Below are 20,606 nucleotides of genomic sequence, written 5' to 3'. Positions count from 1 at the left end.
AGATTTAGTGTGCAACAGGCCCTTGATCTGTTCTTCCAACATGAGGAGGTTGATAGTGATTTGGAGGATGTGTCAGAGCAGGAAGACAACGTGGAAGAAAGCTCTGATTACCGACTCATTATTGAGTAGTTTTTAATGAGCATTTTATGATGTAATGTTTTGTGTTCGAAGTGGTAAATGTTGAAATAATATTGATAATTATGATTTATTATGATATAGCAGTGGGGACAGTGTTTAATGGTTGCAATGATAAAATATGGTTATATAATTCCAACAGTTCCAGAATGTTCATGCCATTTTGAAATTCAATACAAGTAAGTAATTTATGTTTTTATGTCTCATGTAAAACAGGACACGATAATGTGTAATAGTAGAGGTTTTTCTCCAAAAAACGAATGTTGTAAAACTTAAAAAATACACTCTTCCTGCTCTCTGAAACATTTATTAAGGATTAATCATACATTTATTAATGAGACATGGGCTATTTAGACATTCTAAATAGATCTGTAGTTTAAACTGTGAGGGAATTCTTGGTCTGGATCAAAATTGACCCGAACCATACTGTGAAGGTATCAAATATAAACAGTATGTAAGGGTTAATACATGTATCTATGATTTACAGACTTATTGAATGAATGACATGTCCTCTCATGTTAACCGGAACTTCTCTTATTTTGAAGTCACTTCTTACACGCTACTACCGTAATGCCTAGTACATACGCGTACCCCAAAACAAGGTGCGGGCTGGCTTGACTGTGTTTTTCGAAGTGGAGGCTGGATTGACCGCAGTGTTTTCTCCTCCTGAATCCCGATAATGACGAACAAGTTCCGCATGCAGTGGCCGTCAGCCTTAACCCACCAAGTCTGAACTGTACTGGAACATAACGTAACTTAAACTTTAACGGAGGGAAAGACGGTGTAGACATCTTAACGCTCACATCAATGATGTTTTATTGTGAAGATCACCACATCACCTTTTCTCCTCGTCTCACTCCAATCTGAGAAACGCTGACTGGCCAATTTCTCGACTCAAAGGTGTTGCTCTTTCGATCGTATATATTTCATATACGAAAATAATCATTGTTTGGTACACACAACATTAGGGGGAAAAGAAACAGCCCCAGCAGCCATGATAGTTTTGAGAAAAGCCCAACCATGATCGAAACAAACGAGTGAAACGTACCACATGTAGGCTGAACAATCACCGGATATTCTTCTTGTTAACTACTCGCACTACTTCCATGTGATGTCTTCATGTGTAAAGAAAGGCTTCATGTCTCTCAACTGAAGAAGAAACATTGGGAAGAATGGGTCTGGAACCATCACAGGAAGTGACGAAAGACCATCTGCGCAGGGATTTCAAAATAAAAGTGTCTAAAAACTGCGAGTCAGTGATTAAAACGGGATTTTTACAGAAATACAACAGAAATATAGAAATACTTTAGCGATGTCTTTTCCCGCCACCCACAAGCGCTTTAAACAAATCATCAAAAGCACGGCTGTCTTATATTAAATAACCAATTCACAAACATAAATTCTTAAAACATAAAATCAGGGGGATTCAATTAAAACTGAAAGAGGTTCATTTACCAAAGGTCCAAACCTATATCTGAATTGTGTCTTCCTACAGCACTTTATTAAATGAAACAAAAAACGACATATATTTTCACATCGTTTCAACAACATTTGTCAATTTGGAAACTATTATACTGTCAAAATAAAGACGCAATTCAACTTGTATGGCGCGTATGGAAAATAGCTATATCTTTACTGATTAGTTTGCGTAAAATTAAATAAAAGGTACACATATCAATGAAATGTGGTCAGAAAAAACAAGACAATGTATTGTTAATATTATTCGCGGGTTTATTCTCATTATTTATCAGACATTGGTGACAGGTCCAGATCTACTGGGATATAACCGTCACTCACAGTCCACCATTTGGTGAAGCCCACACTAAATGAATCAATTCAACAGAAGAGGCATTCCTAATTATTGTAGATATTTCCTTCCTTTGTAGAAAATTAACTCAAACTGAGCAGACTATTTATTTCAGAAAGCACCCAGACACACACGTTTTAGCCAATTACTCCATAAGGAAACTTAAATATGTCATTCAACCAAATCAAATCAGAAAACAAAAACACAAAACACAACAAATTAGGTCTGAATTAGCGTGAGCATTAGACGCCAAGGACAAGTTGGCATTTTGACACTTTACAATATACATTTTATGTACAGTAAATCATTTATGAGTTATGTTTATATGTTTGTCTGGGTGGAAAAAAAGACCCTTGAGATAAAACTGCTGCTTGGTTGCATAAAGACTTGTATCCTGTTGGTGCAACATTAAAATCGATGTATTTGTCTTTATTCTCGATACGTATCAGTGCTGTGCTGGTCTGCTCAGAAGGCTCTGAAAAGCTGGTTCGGCATGTAACCCAGGTGGAGGAAGGAAGACTGGGCTTCTCTCTCGAGGGTCGCCAGCTCCTGGACCGTCGGGGCCAGAGCCTCCACGTGGCCCTTGTAGTTACCACCTTGGCAAGAACAAGAGGTTTGTTGGTCAAGCAGTGAATCAACAGCCAACACACACGATAACTATAGATATTGTGATTAGTGTACTGGAAGATTGTTGACTATTCACAAAGCCAGTGTGGCCACAATATGCTCGCACACAGGGGTCCCTGTGGAGCACACATACCTCCCAAAGCCTTGCGCTGACCATAGGTGACCTTTCCATCGAAATCATCGAGGGGTACTTTGATGTCTGGCTCACACTGGGTGATGGTGCACTTTAGATGCTCCTCAACATCTGACAGGAGCTGTGGTGCGAGGCAAGGGAATAAAAAAAGGACAGAAGTAGACCTGAAAGCTCTATGATGGGTATTATGTCCTATTGTGTCATATGTGTGAAGTTCAAATGTCTGGCAAACTCTACTTGCTGCATGAGCTTGATTTAAGTTTGTGTTTCTTAGTTCACCTCTTTCTCGTTGTACCAGATGGTGCAACCTCCGTCCTCCTTCAGCCGGGTGTTGTAGCAGCCTCTGCCTCGGTTCGCACAAACGTGGTACCACACCTGCACAAATAGAAACATTGTATTTGACCTATTTTTGTAAAATTATCTAAATTAATCAACAGCATATTTTCTATAATCCAGAAAACCTTCTCCTTCTCCATTGCAACCAAGGAGATGGCCAGTCCCATCCTGCGAGTTAAAAGGAAATGAGATTTTTAAAGTCAATCATATAATTCTGTCTTTTCCGTTGAATCATAATGCGATGAGACATTTTAAGATATACGTCTGTAACAGCTGCAATCGAGATTAATTCGATTTTACAAACATAATCATGTGGTGAAATTTACCACGGCACACAAAGTCATTTTCATGAAAGTTCATGTTTACCTCTCGGCTCTTCCAACTCTTCCAATACGATGGACGTAGTTCTGCTTCTCGTCTGGCAGGGTGACGTTAATCACTGGAGAGAAAGAGACGGAGAGAGTGGACTTGTATATACAGCAAAGCAATCTTTTGTGATGAACACTGTATTTAATGTTGGAATCTAAGTTGTAAATCGAACATATTTACCATAAGGAACTCCGTGGACGTCGATTCCTCTGGCAGCTACGTCTGTGCAGACCAACAGCCTCACTTCTTTTTTCTGAGAACACAAGAAGCATCTTTAAACAGCGCTAGACTGGTTGTAATTCGAGAAAGGGTAATGAAACAGCTGATGTCCTTTTACCTTGAAGCGCTCCAAGTTAGTTTTCCTCTCGTTCGGCTTACGATCCCCATGCAGACAGACGCAGGAGAGCTGGTGGCTTTTACTGTCTGGACCTAAAGAAAAAAAAAGAGACACCAATTAGACTTTGTCATGGATTACGTCATGATTATTTCGAAGGTGTGTCCGGTAATGCCTCCTACCGCCTCCTTGCTGAATGAAGTACTGCTCCATGTTGTCACAGTCGATCTTGGTGCGGCAGAAGATGATGGCCTGGTCCATCTTGTGCTCTTTGATGGCCCTCACCGTGTACTCGCCCTTCAGCATCTTGATGGCTTCCGACCACATTTCTAAAAAGCGCACACGTACACTTTTTTTTTTATTTCTCTCAATCACGACTCCTGAAAGGACAGGACTAAAACGACATCCGTGTGGTCGTTCGTGTGATGAACACTGACGCACGGGACCATGTTAAACACATGACACTGGCGGGACGGTCTGTGCTTCCTTTCTGCTCTCACCTGCAGAATTGGCTCCTGGTCTGGTGTTATCTTTGGCATGGACTTCATCGGTCTGTCCAAAACAAATCGACAGGAGAAAAGCTTTGTCAGCACCTTAGTCTAAATGGAGAGAAACTACGTACGAGCTTAAAAAAAAAAAAGTGTTGAATCTTGAATGTCTCTGGGCCAACACGAGGGACTCACCCGGATGTGGTTCTTGCCGAGGCGCTCCCAGAGGCGATCGTTCTTCGGATTTACAGGCACTACCACGTGGTGGACACTCTCGGGGACAGAGTCCTCCCCCTTCAGGTCCACCCAGGTGGGAAAGTGCATGATACGCTCAGACAGCTTCTTCACGTCAAACGAGTGCAGCGTGGCTGAACACACGATCACCTGGAAGAGAAGACATCAACTGATGCACATGGACAGAACTGACATTGTTCAAATGGACTTCCCCCCCAACGTACAGCAATAAAACACATTTTATCTGCTTCGACTTTCATCTGAGGGTGTTGTTTAGTTCCTACATTATATTTACTGTCACACATGCATTTTACCTGCAGTCTTTTGCCGTCAGAAGTGACCTGAGGGATTTGGTTATGGATCCTGTTGATAAAGTCTGTGTAGCCTGCGGACAGTAGGCCGTCCTGAGGGACACAGAACAGAGACCGATGGTGAGGGACTTCAGGGACTGTTATGGAAAGCAACCATTCACGGCAGTATTCATACTTTGTAGGACCGGGAATATTCAATCCTTTTGATGAAACAGGAAATACTCCTGATGTGTTGTACGTACACACTCATCCAGGACTAGGAAGCGGACTTGGGACAGACTGAGCTTCCCAGTAGATATGAGGTCGTCCAGTCTTCCTGGTGTTCCCACCACAATGTCAATCTAATTATAAGATGACACCAAAAACATGGCAAAGTAATGATGTCTGTTGGTTAAAACTGTTTAAACTCTGTTTTTAAATGTCAAATGTTTGTTTGGAGACAGCAGGCTACATGTCACCTACCCCCTGTTCCAGAGCAGCCAGCTGGTCTTTGGCAGGCACGCCACCAATCACCAGCAGGTTCCTGTAGGGACAAATAAACCCAAGTCAACAGTTAAAATGAAGCCCTGGCTCCATCTTCTGGTATAAAACAAGAATTACAAAAGGCAAACACAGCATGCAATGACTTCACTGTTATAAATGCTTAAGGATGGATTTTGTTGTGGCTCGGTGTTTTTAAAAAGTACCTACGCGTGCATTTTCTGCACAATTCACGGTTTCCCGATATTCGTGCCGACCAACGTGGACACCAGCTGTGTGGAGTCGTACCTGAGTTTGGGGTTGTCCACGTATTTCCCACACTGTTTGACATTGTTGAGGGTTTGTTCGGCCAATTCTTTCGACGGCTCCAGGATCAGTGCTTTGGGTGCGTTGGAGGATGCTTTCGCCTGACTCACTTTGGCACTGCCTGCACCAACACAGAGCGAAGACGGTTATTAAACATCGGAATACCGTCGTAGTGGTGATCGATGCATAGGTGTGTCAGCAACGGTAACAATGTAACCTTAGTAGCTTGGAAAATAGTGTGAAAAGAACTACAGCATTACCTCTCTAACATATCTCTAGTTCTATGTAAGTGTACGATAGATATATATCTCACAGTCACATTTGGTATATTTTCTTGCTGCACCTGAAATGAGGTCGCATCCACACACCTGCTTGAGTAGATTTGACTGTGTGGCCCTCTGAGGCCTGGTCCAAGGCAACGAAGCCACTCCGAGGGGCATTTTTTAAGTCTTCTCCTCCAAAGTTGAACTTCAGCTCTGCATTCTGGCAAACAGATCAGGAAAAGAGCCATTGGTACGGTGCAAATCTGCCACCCGTTAGTTTGTTTTGTACCACTATTTTTTGATGTGGTACCTTGAGCACACAGGAGGCAAAGAAGGGCTGAGTCTGCACATTTTGAGGGATCTCAAAAGCCACACCCAGGTCATTGCCTGAAAGAAGAAAACAGAGAGAAAGAAACGTGAGTAATGTTGCCATTTAACCCCGAGACCAGATGTTTTACATAATCATGACAGTGAGAGTGAGACAGCACCATTTTTAGAGAAGGAAATCTGGCCCTTGTCTAGGTCCAAGTAGCATCCGATAGTGTCATGCATGGTAAACTCCTGCAAAGAGGCCAGAAAACAAAGAGAAAACATGTTTGAAAATGATCCTCACATTTGTTTACATATATATATAAATACTGCCTGATTAAGTGTCACCTCTCCATAGCTGTCAAACTGCTTGTTGTTGGATTTCTTCCCAGTCCCACCAAAACCAAAACCGTACTTATCAGTTCCTGGAAAGAAAAGGAAAGAGTTTGTGAGAACTGGGTTATTTTTCTCTTCTTTAGACCGTTTGTGTTAGCCGTTGTATGCTCTAATCTACAGCATGCCGATTGTGAAGTGGAGAGGAGCGTACCCAAGTCCAGGGCGGCCAGACTGGTGGACCAGCCAATGCGACACAAACCCTGGTCATGGCAGGTCACCTCATAGTAGTACTTCCCTGCACACAGAAAGACAAATAAACAAATGCAAAGATGTAAAATGATCCTTCCTTTGCAAGTCTATCAAAGAAATATTCCGCTCCGTGTGAAATGCACGCATGTTGTCTTGAAATCCTTATATTGTATTGAAGTACTTGTGTGCATTACACACCTTTGGTGACCCCTTTAGTAGAGCGACAGCCGTGCCACTCTTTAAACTCCCTGCTCTGGCAGCACATACCATCTGGACCAATCGCTGTAGAGGCAAAAAAACCAACAAAAAGTGATAATGAGGAGAGGTGACCGAGAACAAAGCTGGAATGTGGCATTACATGCTTATCTTAATCCTCTTACCAAAGGCGGCACTGCGGTCATAAGGATTCATCTGCCAATTGTTGAAAACTGAACAAAAAAAACAGAGTAGGTTAATATCTGCAGAGCACAAACCACTGCTTTTATAATAGTTTGTATTATTAGGCCAGAGCTCTGTACAATGTTATGAACACGTTTTAGCCGGACTATCAAACACACAGATATTAAAGTGGTCTCACTAGCTCCTCCAGTCTTGATGGAGGCTCTGCCCTTCTTGCCCTCCTGCTGATCCTTCAGGGTCTCATACACGACCTGGATCACTGGGATACTGAAGGCCTGAGGACGACAAGGATTACACTTATTCTGTTAATATGTCACTTGGCCTGATGCGGTTGATTCAAACTGCAGCGGTACAGCAGCATTTCAAACTGAGTGGCTGTCATGTACTTACCCCTGTTTTACCGCTACCAGTCTCTGCTGCCTAAACAAATTAAAATAAAAATAGATTTAAAACTTGCTGTGCACACACTTTCTGTCTGAGACAACCAGAAATAAAAAGGTAAACCTACCATGAGTACATCTCCTCCACCAAGAATCAGAGGAATAGACTCTGCCTGGATGTCAGTAGGTAGCCTGAAATCCAAAGGTTGGAATTCATCAGTTCAGTGTCAACTGCAACAGGCAACAGTAATATGGACATGGCTTTGTCTGAGGTTTGCAGAGACTTACAGCCAGCCCAGCTCCTCCACAGCCTGCGCGATTTCAGGCATAACGCCCATTTCTGTTGGACAGAAGACATATTGTATTAAGTTCGTACGTCCACGTAGCTGTTAAAAGCTGTTTGGAGTTGAAGTGAAATACGAATGCGCCGTCGACATCATGAAGTTGATATATTCTTACCAGAAAACGCTGCCATTACTGCTGCTGCGAGTGCAATTTCACCGGATGTAACGTATTCAGAATTGTCTGCTCGGTGCAACTCGTTTAGTGGACAAGCCCGACAGCCGAGCAGCCTTATGCCATTGGTTCCGGTTGGTGAACTAGTTCGTAAAATAGGTTAAATATTATACTACACGCATTGATTTTTGGGAAATATATATTTATGTTACTATCATACAATGGTAGGCGAAGTAAAGCTGTGAAACAGGTTATCTTGAGTGGGTAAGGTACATTTTCCAAACGCGGTTTCCTTGATGTATTTTGTCCAGCGCTACTCGCCGTAGATGTTTTTTGACAGCCTGTTCACGTAAACATGGCTGAAGAAAGTCTGATTGAAGGCGAAGACGAAAACATTTTATACGACTTACTTGTCATTACTGAATGGCCGCCAGAGACGGACACTCAGGTCAGTCAGACTTCCATTTCTGCACGTTTTCAGTTGAGTGTGTAGGTCTTTGGTTGAACATTTATTTGTAAAAATACCCAACTCTATCTCTAATCAGCTGCAAGCGGTCAGCCGCTCAAAAGCCACGTAGCATACACACACTGCTAACGTTACATCTGTAGCTAAGTCCTCATCTCACATTAACGTTCAGTGTAGTAGCATTTTTCATCGTGATTTATTGTGCTGTGTGAAGTTAACGGAACGTTTCGTCTGCAAGGCAACGTTCATACTTTGCTCTATTAAGCGAGCTAAATCCCAAAAGTACGAGGCTGTCGTGCATTCATTAAAGTGAACAAATACTTCATGATGTCCCCGACGATAAGCTCACATGCCACTTTCTAACCTCTGCAGCTGCGAGGCAGCAAGGAGCACAACACCTCACTTATTGCAAAAGCAGTGACGGGTAAGTTCAGTTGTTTTTTTTTTTTTGCCTAACGTTAGTTATGATGCCCTACATTTCTGTAGGAGTAACTGTGTTTGTGACGTGTTTTGTTTTCTGAGTGTTGGAGGATCAACAACATCTACATGTCTACCCAAATCTGTAATAAAGAAAGGATGCATGCTTATAGACCTCTTATCAAAGACTGCTCAGTCTGCAACATATCGAATGATGTAATGCATGATATATCAGATAGGCAAGTTCACTTGGTCAAGATTATGTTGCACAACTGTTATGATACCAGTGTCTTTATAGCAAAGAAAACAACACATCCTACAGTAGGAGGTGCCAGAAGCATTGATGAACATCATCATCGGTCCTGCAGGGTCTATAGTTGTGTATAGTTAGACCCTCTGTGCCTGGTTCGGGATTAAAGAGACTGATCTCCAGGTCCTGTGTGTCCTCAACTGCAGGTTGTGATCATAATCTAGGATGCGACAAGATTATCCGAGGATCAATACAATATGTGATGGTGTCGTTATTATTTTTACTGGCTGTGATATATTTCTTACAGGGCCATTCCGCTTGATCTTGCACTACTTGTGGTACAGGTAAGTTCATCACTATTGTGCTGGCAGGTATCTCTGCCGGTGTTTTTGTAATAGATTGACATGCCGCACAAAGCTGTGATTTACTATCAATCTGTGTTAATCAATCAAGTCTGTTTAAATGCTGGATAATGGGTGCAGTGCACACTGCCGGCAGTACTAACGCTGAGCAACGTAGGAAATACAAGAGATCCAACTCTTTTAAATTGTAATGTTCGAAGTAGTCACATTTAACCGTGTTCAATTCAATTCGAGTCATATTTGCTAGTTCAGTCAGTTGGTAAAAAGGAGCCTATGCTTTTAGATTTTACCTGGAATTCTAATATCTGTTAATAACCGCAGACACATGTAACATGTTCTCCCTTCATGCAATTCCTTTAGATATTTTTCCACATGCTTGCGCAAGCTGTAGTTAAGAAAACACGACAATAAAAGCAAAATCAAATAGATTTTGTCCTGGAAATGTAAACCGTTTGTGCAGTATGTGTGACCGTATCAAGAAAAATGACAGGAATCTACTTTTAAAAGCACATTAGTTGAGGTTTTTTGGCCATACTGAGCTCACAACTTTAATATTATTTATTATTTATGAAGTGGTATTTGATGTATGAAGTATTTGTATATGATTTATGACATGTTGCATCATATGAGGGCATTGCTTATTCACATTCTATCTTTTATTTGGATGTCTTGAATCCTTCACTAACTTCGATTAAAAGTTTTATATGTAACCATTTGCTCCAGACGTGAGTAGGACGACACTTCTACATCAACCCTGCCAGGCGTACTTGATCTGTACTTCCTGAAATCTACTGCACAAACGTCCGAGACACACAATCCTGTATATTAGCTTCACCCGGCTCTTACTGCCCATCCTGTTGAAAGATGGCTGGATGTGGCCTGCAGTAGGTTCTGTAATGCTGCAGCACCGAGGTCTGCTTATCTTCTCAGCAGGTGGTTAGCTAGCACCATCAATAAGCTCGTTAAATATTTAGGAACTCCTCCAGCCGTGCTTGTCTCTTAGCGCTCCTTTACTTCTTGTGGAGGAGAAAGGAACGGGGATTTTATTAGAAATGTCCAAACGCACCAAGCAGACCTCACATTCTGTGACATTTTCACTTTCAACAGAAGCTTCTGGCAATTCTGCAGAAGTTCACAATCAGAACAGCGAAGAAATACAGAAATACAATGATAATGAACTTTTAAAAGCATATTTTGATGGTAAGTAAGATCGTTAATTTACCAAATGGACAATTGAACAACACATTCAAACAATCCAATCACACTATGGACCCCATTTGTTTGACAGATCATTAAGTGTAATTATCAATAAATTAAATAAATAAATAAAACTGATTTCATGGCCATTTCATTTTTAATTGAATAAAATTCTAATTGCATGCAATTTTGTGTAATTTAAAATAGGTATAATTGTGTTGCATTTAAGCTCGTGGTTAATTTATTTAAAATTTAATTATAATTTAATACAATTTAAATTCGATTTTAATCATTTAGTTTTAATGTAATGTATTTTTTATTTATTTTTGACGCAACCTACATTTGTTTTTTATTGCATTTGATGCAACATTTTTTATTTACCATCATTTAATATATATATAATTACATTTTAATCTAACTTAATCACAATTGTAAGTGTAACTGAATTTTATTCAATTATTTTCTTTTAATTTTATTTAAGTTATTATTTTTCGAAGCTAATTTAATCGAATCTAGCTCCTGTTCATACTTGTGTTGATGAATACCGATATTTCATTTTACATTCGCTGGCACACAGACTGGTCACAGCGACTGTAGGTTCTGAAAACACGCTGACGTGTCTTAAACATTCTGCGTTCCCTCTGCTTCTCTCATTTCTGGAGATCTCTCTCACTCAGTTCAAGTTGCTCTGTGAACAGTTCTTGAGAGGAAAGTGAACTTTCTGTCAGCCTCATGTAGATGGACTCATAGTAAGTCACGACACGCAGTGAATACCTTGAAGCAGTTTGTAATGTGTTCGTCTTCTGTTTGTTTGATTCTGTAAACCTCAGCCCCTCCAGCTCCTCTCTACCGCCTGGTCAGGTCCGCCTGGCCAACAAGCAGATCAACTGGCAGCTGGTGCTTGCAAGGTGCCACACACACACACACACACACACACACACACACACACACACACACACACACACACACACACACACACACACACACACACACACACACCTACCTTTGCTGCTGACGTGCACTAAGCCTTCCTCTCTGGTTTCCTCTCCCCTGTGTGTAGCCCCTCGACCAGTCATTTACTTGTTCTCATTACAGCAGACAAACCAAATAGAAAGGCTGTTTTTTAATTGGCTATCGATCCCACGATGTAAGACGGCGTTAAGCGCGGTCAAACGATGCTGCGGATATCCATTACTTTGATGTGCTTGATCCTTCCATTTCGTTTCTGTCTCCCCTTGAATTTTTCTACCTCATTTAATTCCCTTTGAAACTATCTCCGCTCTGTTTCATGCTCACTATTATGATTGTTTCTCTTCACTTTAAGCCAGCCAACATGGACCCTTATTCAAGTCTTAATCTCCCGTCCAAGCCGGCCCGCTATAGACACGCGCTCTTATTTCCCTAAATCACAATCATAATGACTGATATGTTAAAAAGTCATTATTATGTTATCCCTCTCCCCCTCTGCTCCTTTTGTCTCCTCTCTCCTTTCGTCCCTCCTCTTGCTCATTCCTCACCCTTCTCTCGTTCTCTCCACAGTCATGGCAAACTGTTGGCCGTGGTTCAGGACCAGTGTGTGGAGATTAGGTAATTACTGAACTCCCGCTATGCGAGGCACTCTGTCTGTGTTTGCCGAGTGATAAAGAGCCTTTTTAATTAATGTGGTGGTTTATCACGTCTCCCTTTAAGAAGGAGCTGCGGTCTCAGCTTGTATCTAAAGAATGAACATTTTGTCTTCGAGCATCAATACAATCAGTAACAAATACAATCAGGCGTAGTAAAAGCATTGTGTGTGTGTGTGTGTGTGTGATAGAGGAAGAGACCAAAGCACGCACGCATGAGTGTTTGTTCTCATTTTGAGTGGTTGTAATTATTTTCAGACACAAAGTCAATTTCCCCCCCTTGCACAGACAAAATGTGCTTACTCAGCAGTGCGCTCCATTGACACAAAGCAATTCTTTAAATGGAGCAAAATTGAAATGAAAATCAACAGCAATGAAGCGAGTATGCAAATACGTCCTCGCTCTCCAGAGGCTGACGAGAGGCAAGCTCAACCGAAAAAGACTTGTTGACTCTGTGGAATTGGACGTAATGTTCACGCAGCTAAAACCAGAGCGTGTCTTATTCATTGTTCTCTTTCACGACGCTACAGAACTGTGTTGCGGGGGGGTTGCCCCGCTGTCATCGAAGGCAATCGCCTCTCTCCTCTCGCCCGCCTCAGCTTGATACCGGGGGTTTCTCCCGTGTCCTTTGTTTGCACCACTGTTGTTTAATCACAGCGTGTTTTATGGCCTCGCTTTATGGCATTCGTTGGTGCGAGTGGGTGTTAAGTCAGCTCAAGGCCTGATCCATCGAGCTCCGTTAAAGAGTCTGTCTGCTGCCTACTCTCAAGGCCCTTAGCGTGATCCATTGAGCTACTTCAGTTGGCAGGCGATTACAACCTCCCTTATAACCCGGTCATATAAGGCTAACGGTGTGTATGGTAGCACCCCCGGGTGCGGTGTGCTGCTTTTCTTTTCACCTCTCCTGTGTTTGCTCCTCAGGTCCGTGAGAGATGACTTTGGCTCAGTTATCGGCAAGTGCCAGGGTAAGATCCTCTCGCCGCATGCTGTAGTTCGTGACCTGTTTTTAACCTGTGGTCTTCTTTTACCGCCGCTACAGTTTTGTATGTCTGCGTCCGTGTTTGCACATCGACTTTGAGTTTGTTTCAAAGAGAACCAACGACCACGGTGGCTCATGGGAACGTGTGTGAGAGGGACTGTGAGCACCAACACGGATAATCACCCTCTCGTAGTGGCTGATAAAAATAAATCGCCTCCGTTGTTTGATGAGCTGGTAAAATGGCCTGCGACGGTGGTTTTAATTGTTCGAAAACAAGGGGAGGCACAAACTTTCTACAAGTTTAGACATTTCTAAATGCATAATCCAGGAAAATGAGGACACCCACCGAGATGTTTGACGTCTTTCTAATTGAAATTAAAGCTGCACTAAACTGCTGAGCATTTCAGCGTCTTTCAGCTCATTGTTTTGGTTTTAATCGTTTGGTTCGCTCTCACCTTTTTCATCCATCCTGTCCAGCCAAAAGCTGAGACACACCAAGCTGTACACCAGCACCAACCGCTAGACAGCCAGCGTCAGTGAATAGCTGGTGAACACAGTGGAGCGTTTAGCAGCTAAAGAGCCAGATGTTTCCTGCAGGTGTTGGTGGATACCAAAACAGCGGGTAGACCGAAACATGACTCCAAATGATTGACCATGCTGCTCTGTGGCTGCTGAATATGTGCATAACTACTTTATAAGGTCATATTAATATTGCAAATGTTGTGTTAACAGCTTGTTGCGCTGCCGCCAGGTTGCCAAACATATTGGTTTGAATATGTGCAACAGATGCACCACTTTTGGAGCCACTGTGTGCACAGAATTCATACTTTTACACATTTCTTTACACCTCATAGTGGCAGCAACAACAAAAGACACTTTGGCACGCAACGACCAATGTCCCACAGATCCAACCAGAGGACACGAGATGAATTGTCTGAAAACAACAACGAGACTGCAGAAACTTTTCTGTTCATATGTCGACTGTAAAAAAACAACAAAAGGCATCGGTCATGTGAAAGAAGCTATTATCCCACAGTCTCCATATAGTGGGCCACTTTCAAGAAAAACAAGCCAAAAAATGGCATTTTCAGTTTTATTTTATTCACATCTTCTACACACACACACACACACACACACACACACACACACACACACACACACACACACACACACACACACACACACACACACACTCTGCTCTACTCGTACCTTCTCCACTTCTTGCTTTGTTCCTTTTTCTTTTTCTCATTTTCACCATCTTGTCTGTCTTTGTCACACTATATCTGTTGTACTTGTATTTTTTCTTTCCCCGGCTCGCCGTCATTGTGGTTCTAATGGCTCATGGTGTGGGTAACAGTAGCCCCTGGGCCTGTGTAAACCCAGCCTCCCTCCCTCCCTTTCATTCCATTTCATCTCTGTTTCATTTTACTTTTACTTCAATTTCATTTCACGGAGATTTTGTCCGAAAAGATTTCGCTGTGATCCTGCCTTTTAATGGCATTTGCTTTTAATGGAGGAGCGTGCGCGTGTGTGTGTGTGTTAAATGCATTTTTGTGCGTATGCACCCCGTGCGTGAGCGCGTTCGGTTTATCCACACCTGTGTATCACTCTCCCCCTCCCCCCACTCACTGTCTGCTCCTGTTACAGTGCAGTTGTCTCCCACCCCCGTACATAATTCTCAAGTGTTGAGCTCTGATAAATGCATCCGTGAGCCTTCAGATAGAAGGCTTCTGTTTGGGTCGGTGGATGCAAAAAAATCCGGACAGTAGCATCCAATTTTCCAGCTCTCCAAAAAACCCATCTATGTGGAAATGGAGCCCTAGAACAACATACTGTATACAATTGATAATGGGAGCGAGATGGGGAAGGGAAGGCAGCGTGAGAGTGAAATGAAAAAAAGGAGAAGATCGAAAATAGGAAGCAAAAGAACAAGAACAAGAAGAGAGCAGAGGAGACGCTTGGTACCTCTGACTCTCATAAGTGCTCCATGTTTTTGTCTGGTCCTCCTCAGCCGAGAGTCTCCAAGGTGTGTTAAATCGCCTCCTTCCTGAGGAGCTCTCTGAGACTTAGGCCTTAAAATTTGAGGAGCTATTATTTCTCTCAGTGGGTGCCGGATTCATTGTTCTCTCTCTCGCTCGCTCTCGCTCATTCTCTCCCCTCTCTATGCCTGCCTCCCCCCCCCCCCCCCTTTGTTCTTCATTTAAAATTCTAGTCATACAATATCCGACGCCTCCATTCGTTTGCTGTATTGCCCACCAGGGGTTGCGGCAGTGTTCCTCAGCCAAGAAATTCAATACAATAAACGCAGATAGCGCCGTTATGTGATATCAACAAAAACACAACTTCCTTTTCATAACTTTATTGCTTTGCAGACACGGCACCCGCGGTGGCGTATTATGTTTCACACTGTTCTCCTACATGCAGATGTCTGTGCTGAAGGTTGTATCAAGTTCTACTTAAATGTTCGAATGGGCTCAGCAGTCTCGTACCCAATCCACAGAGACTGTGCACACAAAGTCATACCCCGTTTCTCCTCATAGCGCTTAATGTTTCGTGATATTCGCCGGTATTCTAAACGGATCTGGAATCAGAGACCTGCCAGACTGCCCGAGCTCTTCTATCAGAGGGAGAGTATGACAGAGGAGCCTTGAGAAAGTGCCAGCAGGCAGAGATGTGCTTTATCACAGCGAGTTCCAGTCGCAGCACTGCTGAGCCAGCAGATGAGTAAAACAGTGGCCTATACTTCAATAAGCTGGATTTATGATCTCTGTTCTCCTCCCCCATCCTCTCTGCCTCCCCTTCTCTCCACCTTTCATCCCCCTCTCATCGCAGGCGCGTCTTTGAGAGACAATTATTGAGACGCGTTACTCCTGCTATCCCTCATAGATGAATTGGATAGGTCCTTAGACACAATGTGTTGATGTATTGCATTCGCATTATCCTCCTCCTCCCATCTGTGTTCGTCGCCGGCACACCACGGAGCACCGGGGGGGACTATTCGCAGAGAGTTTTCCCTCATCTGGTTTCATAAGAACCCCTCGGCTCCCTGAATCTCTTGTCACTCTTTCTCTGTTTGTGTGCGACAGCTTTCAAGTCTCCTTTTCCCGTTTCGTCCGCCCGCAGTGCCAAAGGACCCGAACCCCCAGTGGCGGAGGGTGGCGTGGAGCCACGACTGCACCCTGCTAGCCTACGCCGACAGCACCGGCACCGTGCGCCTGTTCGACCTCATGGGCAGCGAACTCTTCGTCATCCCGCCGGTAACCGTGCCAGTCCCTCCTCTTTGATGTCATCGAACAACCCCCCCCCCCCCCCCTCTTCCTCCCTTTAAGCTGTCTTTCATGTCTGAAACATTTAGTTGTTCTCTTGTGCATGCATTGACACTAATAACAAGTGACCAGGCGTAGCATTATGGAAACTCTGCACAGATGATGAACTCAGCCGCTATCTGTTGTGTGTCATATGAATTGTTAATGTCTAAACCTTTCAGTACTCTCCAGCTTGATTTGGTTTTGTTTTTGAAATGAAATCATCGGATTTAATTTAAGCTTCTTAGCCGAACTAAGTGCCAATATGCTCCGGCAGAGTTGGCTGTGTCTTTACAGCGACACAGTTCTGAGGATTCAGACATCCATGAGCTCGGCTTGGAGACTTGTTGGGCCATGTTCTCTTCTGTCAGTGGAGCATACGTTTACCGGGCACTTTGAGCTGTCTGTCACCCCCCCCCCCCCCCCCACCGTGTGCTCCCTTTGTCTTGCCTGCTTTCTCCCTTCATCGTCTGAAGCTTTCGTCTCTCTCTCTTCTTCCCTCTGTGATCATAGTGTCCTACTCTTTCCCCCTTCATCTTCATCACCTCCTCTCTTTAATTTTTCTCACTCCCTCCCTCCCTCCTACCCTGAGACTGCCCAAGTCGGCGATCTTCATCCCTTTAGTGGCACTCTGCTTTGTCATAATCAGTATGTGTGTCTGCACACTTACCCCCCCCCCCCCCACCTCCCTTCCCCCGGCTCGCTGTGCTCTTCCTCTTGTTTGTCACTGTTAAGTGCACACATCGGTGACGTGCTGCTATTCCTGGAGGCGAGAGACATTTTTTTTTTCAATCTGACAAAGTATGCATGTATAAAAGAAATTTTAATTTGCTTCTCTACCTCCCCCCCCCCCCCCCCCCATCTCTCTTTCACTTTCTGTCTCTTATCTTTTGTTCACCGCCCTCCCTGCCCCAGCATTTTCTTCCTTAATCATTTTTTCTGTCTTATTTTATGTTCTTTAACTATTGCCGCTGATGTGGAGTGTCTGAGTTGTTTGTCATTGTGAAAACGTGGCGGGTGCCACGGACTGACACCGATAGTGATACACTTTTCTACTTCTCTTGATTTCATCGACCGTCAGTAATTCCCCCGCTGCCGTTGACTCTTCGTTTTCACCTCCCCGTCTTGCACCAGGCGGTGAGTTTTCCCGGGGATTTCAGTTGTGCCGTGGCGGGCCTGATCTTCCTGGAGTACACAGCCGGCGCCCAGTGGTCCGCCGAGCTGCTTGTTATCACCTGCGGCGGCGGACTCAAGAGTTACCTCGTCAGGTGAGTGAGGAAACTGCTTCAGTAACGCACTTAAGTTCTCAAAGCACCTTCTGGCTTCTCTCGTCCAGCGTTCTTTCAGATTAAAACCCCACAAATATCTATGACCATCTAATTTCACATCTTCAAATGCGTAATTGTGGCTGACGCACGGATCCGGCGCGAGCCTCTCGAAATCTGAAACATAACGGTCTGCAGCCAACCGTACGTGGCTCCTTGTTGCTGAACTTCAACTCAACAAAGTATTTCAGCCATTTAAACTGCACTTCAATCTATTCTGTTCTAGCTGTCCCATTTCTGGAGATTTGCGAAGCTTCTTTATGATCCTTTGATTTAAATGCACTGTTCACTCTAACCTTTAGGACATTGTACCCTATTTGTGGTCAGAGTTAATGCTCCATGCTTGTCGATATGGAAACGTTGGGCGGAGTGATACCTCTCTTTGCAAACCATTTCCCCTGCTTGCCAATCCAAATGCACATTTGGGATTATTTGATGAATGACGTCTGACTCTTTCCACCTTTTGTGCGTGCGAACCTGCAAGAGTCTGCGTGTGCGCTTTCCTCATGGCTGCCCCACAACTTCCCTTCTCAATTTAGCATTATTTAATACGCAGATTTCCCATTTCACTCCGTATGATTGCTGCCGTCATAGCAAGCCTCGGTGCACTGACACTCCAACACACGGGGACGAGATTGCGCGTTGAATTTCGATCAGACGACGTCCTGCACACACAACGTCCCTTCAGTTCTGTGTGCACAGCGGTGTTAGCCGAGAACTGGGGGGGGGAAACGCGGCTTTACTTTCCTATTACAGCCAGATAAATGGTGTTAGCTGCCTTTTGAAGGTGTGTGTGTGTGTGTGTGTGTGTGTGTGTGTGTGTGTGTGTGTGTGTGTGTGTGTGTGTGTGTGTGTGTGTGTGTGTGTGTGTGTGTGTGTGTGTGTGTGTGTGTGTGTGTGTGTGTGTGTGTGTGTGTGTGTGTCAGGAGGTAATTAAGATTTGCGAGACATTTGCTCCAGATTCACTCTGGAAGTGCTGGCTTGTTTTTAAACGTTCATTTTCAGAATGGATCTCATAATCTTCATACGACTGCATTCCAATATTGACGCTCAAACACTTTGAATTAGAATTTCAGAATTATAGCTCAGCCTTGACAGTAAGTCATTTCTCTTTTTTACTCTCTCTCTCTCTTGCTCTGCGCGTGTGTGTGTGCTTTACTGTGGCATGAACATCTGGAGTTGAACTGTTTTGTGCTCTTTCCTTCTTTACCTCCCTTTCCCCCTTCTCCCTGTACAGTCTACATTGCACTGCGTTACACGTCCCCCCCCCCCGTCCCCCACCCCCCCAATGAGATGTGCCCGCACAAATTGCGCGGCATCTCATCGAGCACCAGTCTAATTTAGATTGCCCACTTAAATTAGATTATATATTTTGCCATGTCTCATTTTAATTGCAGGTGGGATTTAAATTGCTCTGTCATCGTCCCCGAAACAGCTTTGTCGACACATTAACGTTTGGCACATGGTTGTTGATGCTTTGATTGTTTATGTGCCGGAGTGTAATTATAGGTGACTTGTCCCGTGACTCTCTTCTCCCTCTCTCAGTGTGGGAACCAATCGGAACTTCCACGAGAACCACAGCTTCAGTTTCTCCGTTCACTACTCCCACGGCATCACCTCGGCTATTTACCACCCTGGCCACCGGTAAGTTAGTCCAACACCCGCTCAACCTTACGCGCTTGTCGAATATAGTTGGATATGTTTTGAAAAATTAGCATTTTTACCAGCATTTGACTTTGAATCCATCAGTGGCAGCATAATTACTGCCTGCAGCATTCGCTTGACACCCTCTGTGATTTTATTTCCTCTTGTGGCCTCCACAGTTCGAGCCTACTTCTATTACAACAGCGTTTCATCAAGTGTTGTTCGTGCATTGGTATTCAAACATCTACAGACGCCCTAATAAATGCTTTGAATCAATCTTAAACCCACGGCAGATGATTCCACATGATGCCTTGTCCATCCTAAATATTTGGATTTGAAAGTAGCCATGTCATTTCAAACGCTTTCATCATTTGACATCTCGGGGGGGCAATTCGAGTAAACACCAGCAAGTCTTCAGTGTGCTCGTAAATATGTATCGTATTGAATTTACTGCGAATCTTACCATGAAATAAAGTCGCTTTGCAGACAGGTTGTACAGTTAAAACGCATATTAAGAAGAGCAACACATAAACATCAGTTGACGACACCAGAAAAAAGGACATTCTTGCACAGGCATAAGATTTTATATGATGGAATGGGGCCGATTTGCTTCCTCAGGACTAAATGAACCACGAACTTTAATGCAGAACCTGCAGCAGTTGAATATAGCAGTCTAGGGTGTCCTTGGCCCTCCCCACCATATGGCATTCAAAGGTTTTGCTTCATTATGTCTGACTCACACCTGCGTGACCTTACTGTTTCTCACCACGCTCCCCGAGTCTGCACAAACCAGGTTTAGTTTGGCCCGGTGAAGCTTGGTTTGGCAGCCTAATGGATTTTGGCAGCTACTGTCAAGTGTTTGCCAACTGACAGATGAGATGAAACTTTCATGATCCCGGTGTGAAAACTGGGTCAGCCACAGAAAGAATAGGATGGCGCGAAAACAGGCAAGGTGAGAAAAAATAATTCCAACAGCTGAACATACATGATGAAGATGAAACGTGTTCGGGTTCAAGGAGACACCATGGAAGTGTTAACTTGTGGCAGTTTAAAATGAAGCGGCGCAAAGATGAGCTTACAAATACTC

General features: G+C 43.6%; 2 protein-coding genes across 2 annotated transcripts in view; one reads left to right on the top strand and one right to left on the bottom strand.

The window, feature by feature from the left end:
• Positions 1-1,746: 1,746 nt before the first annotated feature.
• ddx1 (DEAD (Asp-Glu-Ala-Asp) box helicase 1) lies at positions 1,747-7,991 on the bottom strand. The gene is made up of 26 exons (XM_079290888.1): positions 7,956-7,991; positions 7,785-7,836; positions 7,625-7,688; positions 7,507-7,536; positions 7,295-7,391; positions 7,098-7,145; positions 6,916-6,999; positions 6,680-6,763; positions 6,481-6,557; positions 6,312-6,384; positions 6,134-6,210; positions 5,929-6,043; positions 5,543-5,681; positions 5,237-5,297; positions 5,017-5,115; positions 4,778-4,867; positions 4,425-4,613; positions 4,242-4,293; positions 3,924-4,070; positions 3,745-3,836; positions 3,588-3,660; positions 3,405-3,477; positions 3,164-3,206; positions 2,982-3,077; positions 2,703-2,823; positions 1,747-2,538 (listed from the first exon to the last, which is right to left on the bottom strand). Exons 1-26 carry the CDS (start codon positions 7,969-7,971, stop codon positions 2,408-2,410), a joined length of 2,223 nt encoding a protein of 740 aa, XP_079147014.1. The 5' UTR covers positions 7,972-7,991; the 3' UTR covers positions 1,747-2,407.
• Positions 7,992-8,307: 316 nt separating this feature from the next.
• nbas (NBAS subunit of NRZ tethering complex) overlaps positions 8,308-20,606 on the top strand; it is a gene marked incomplete at its 5' end in the record, with an annotated part of 121,992 nt that continues 109,693 nt past the window's right edge. The window contains 9 exons of the mRNA XM_079291210.1: positions 8,308-8,400; positions 8,791-8,842; positions 9,393-9,429; positions 11,475-11,552; positions 12,184-12,231; positions 13,188-13,231; positions 16,369-16,502; positions 17,685-17,818; positions 19,421-19,519. Of these exons, the coding sequence (XP_079147336.1) occupies positions 8,308-8,400; positions 8,791-8,842; positions 9,393-9,429; positions 11,475-11,552; positions 12,184-12,231; positions 13,188-13,231; positions 16,369-16,502; positions 17,685-17,818; positions 19,421-19,519 (719 nt within the window). The remainder of the gene's footprint in view (positions 8,401-8,790; positions 8,843-9,392; positions 9,430-11,474; positions 11,553-12,183; positions 12,232-13,187; positions 13,232-16,368; positions 16,503-17,684; positions 17,819-19,420; positions 19,520-20,606) is intronic.

The sequence above is a fragment of the Melanostigma gelatinosum genome (assembly GCF_949748355.1).
Source record: "Melanostigma gelatinosum genome assembly, chromosome: 19".
Lineage (NCBI taxonomy): Eukaryota > Metazoa > Chordata > Actinopteri > Perciformes > Zoarcidae > Melanostigma > Melanostigma gelatinosum.
Note: the sequence above shows the minus strand (reverse complement) of the source record. Positions and strands in the feature narration are given on the sequence as shown.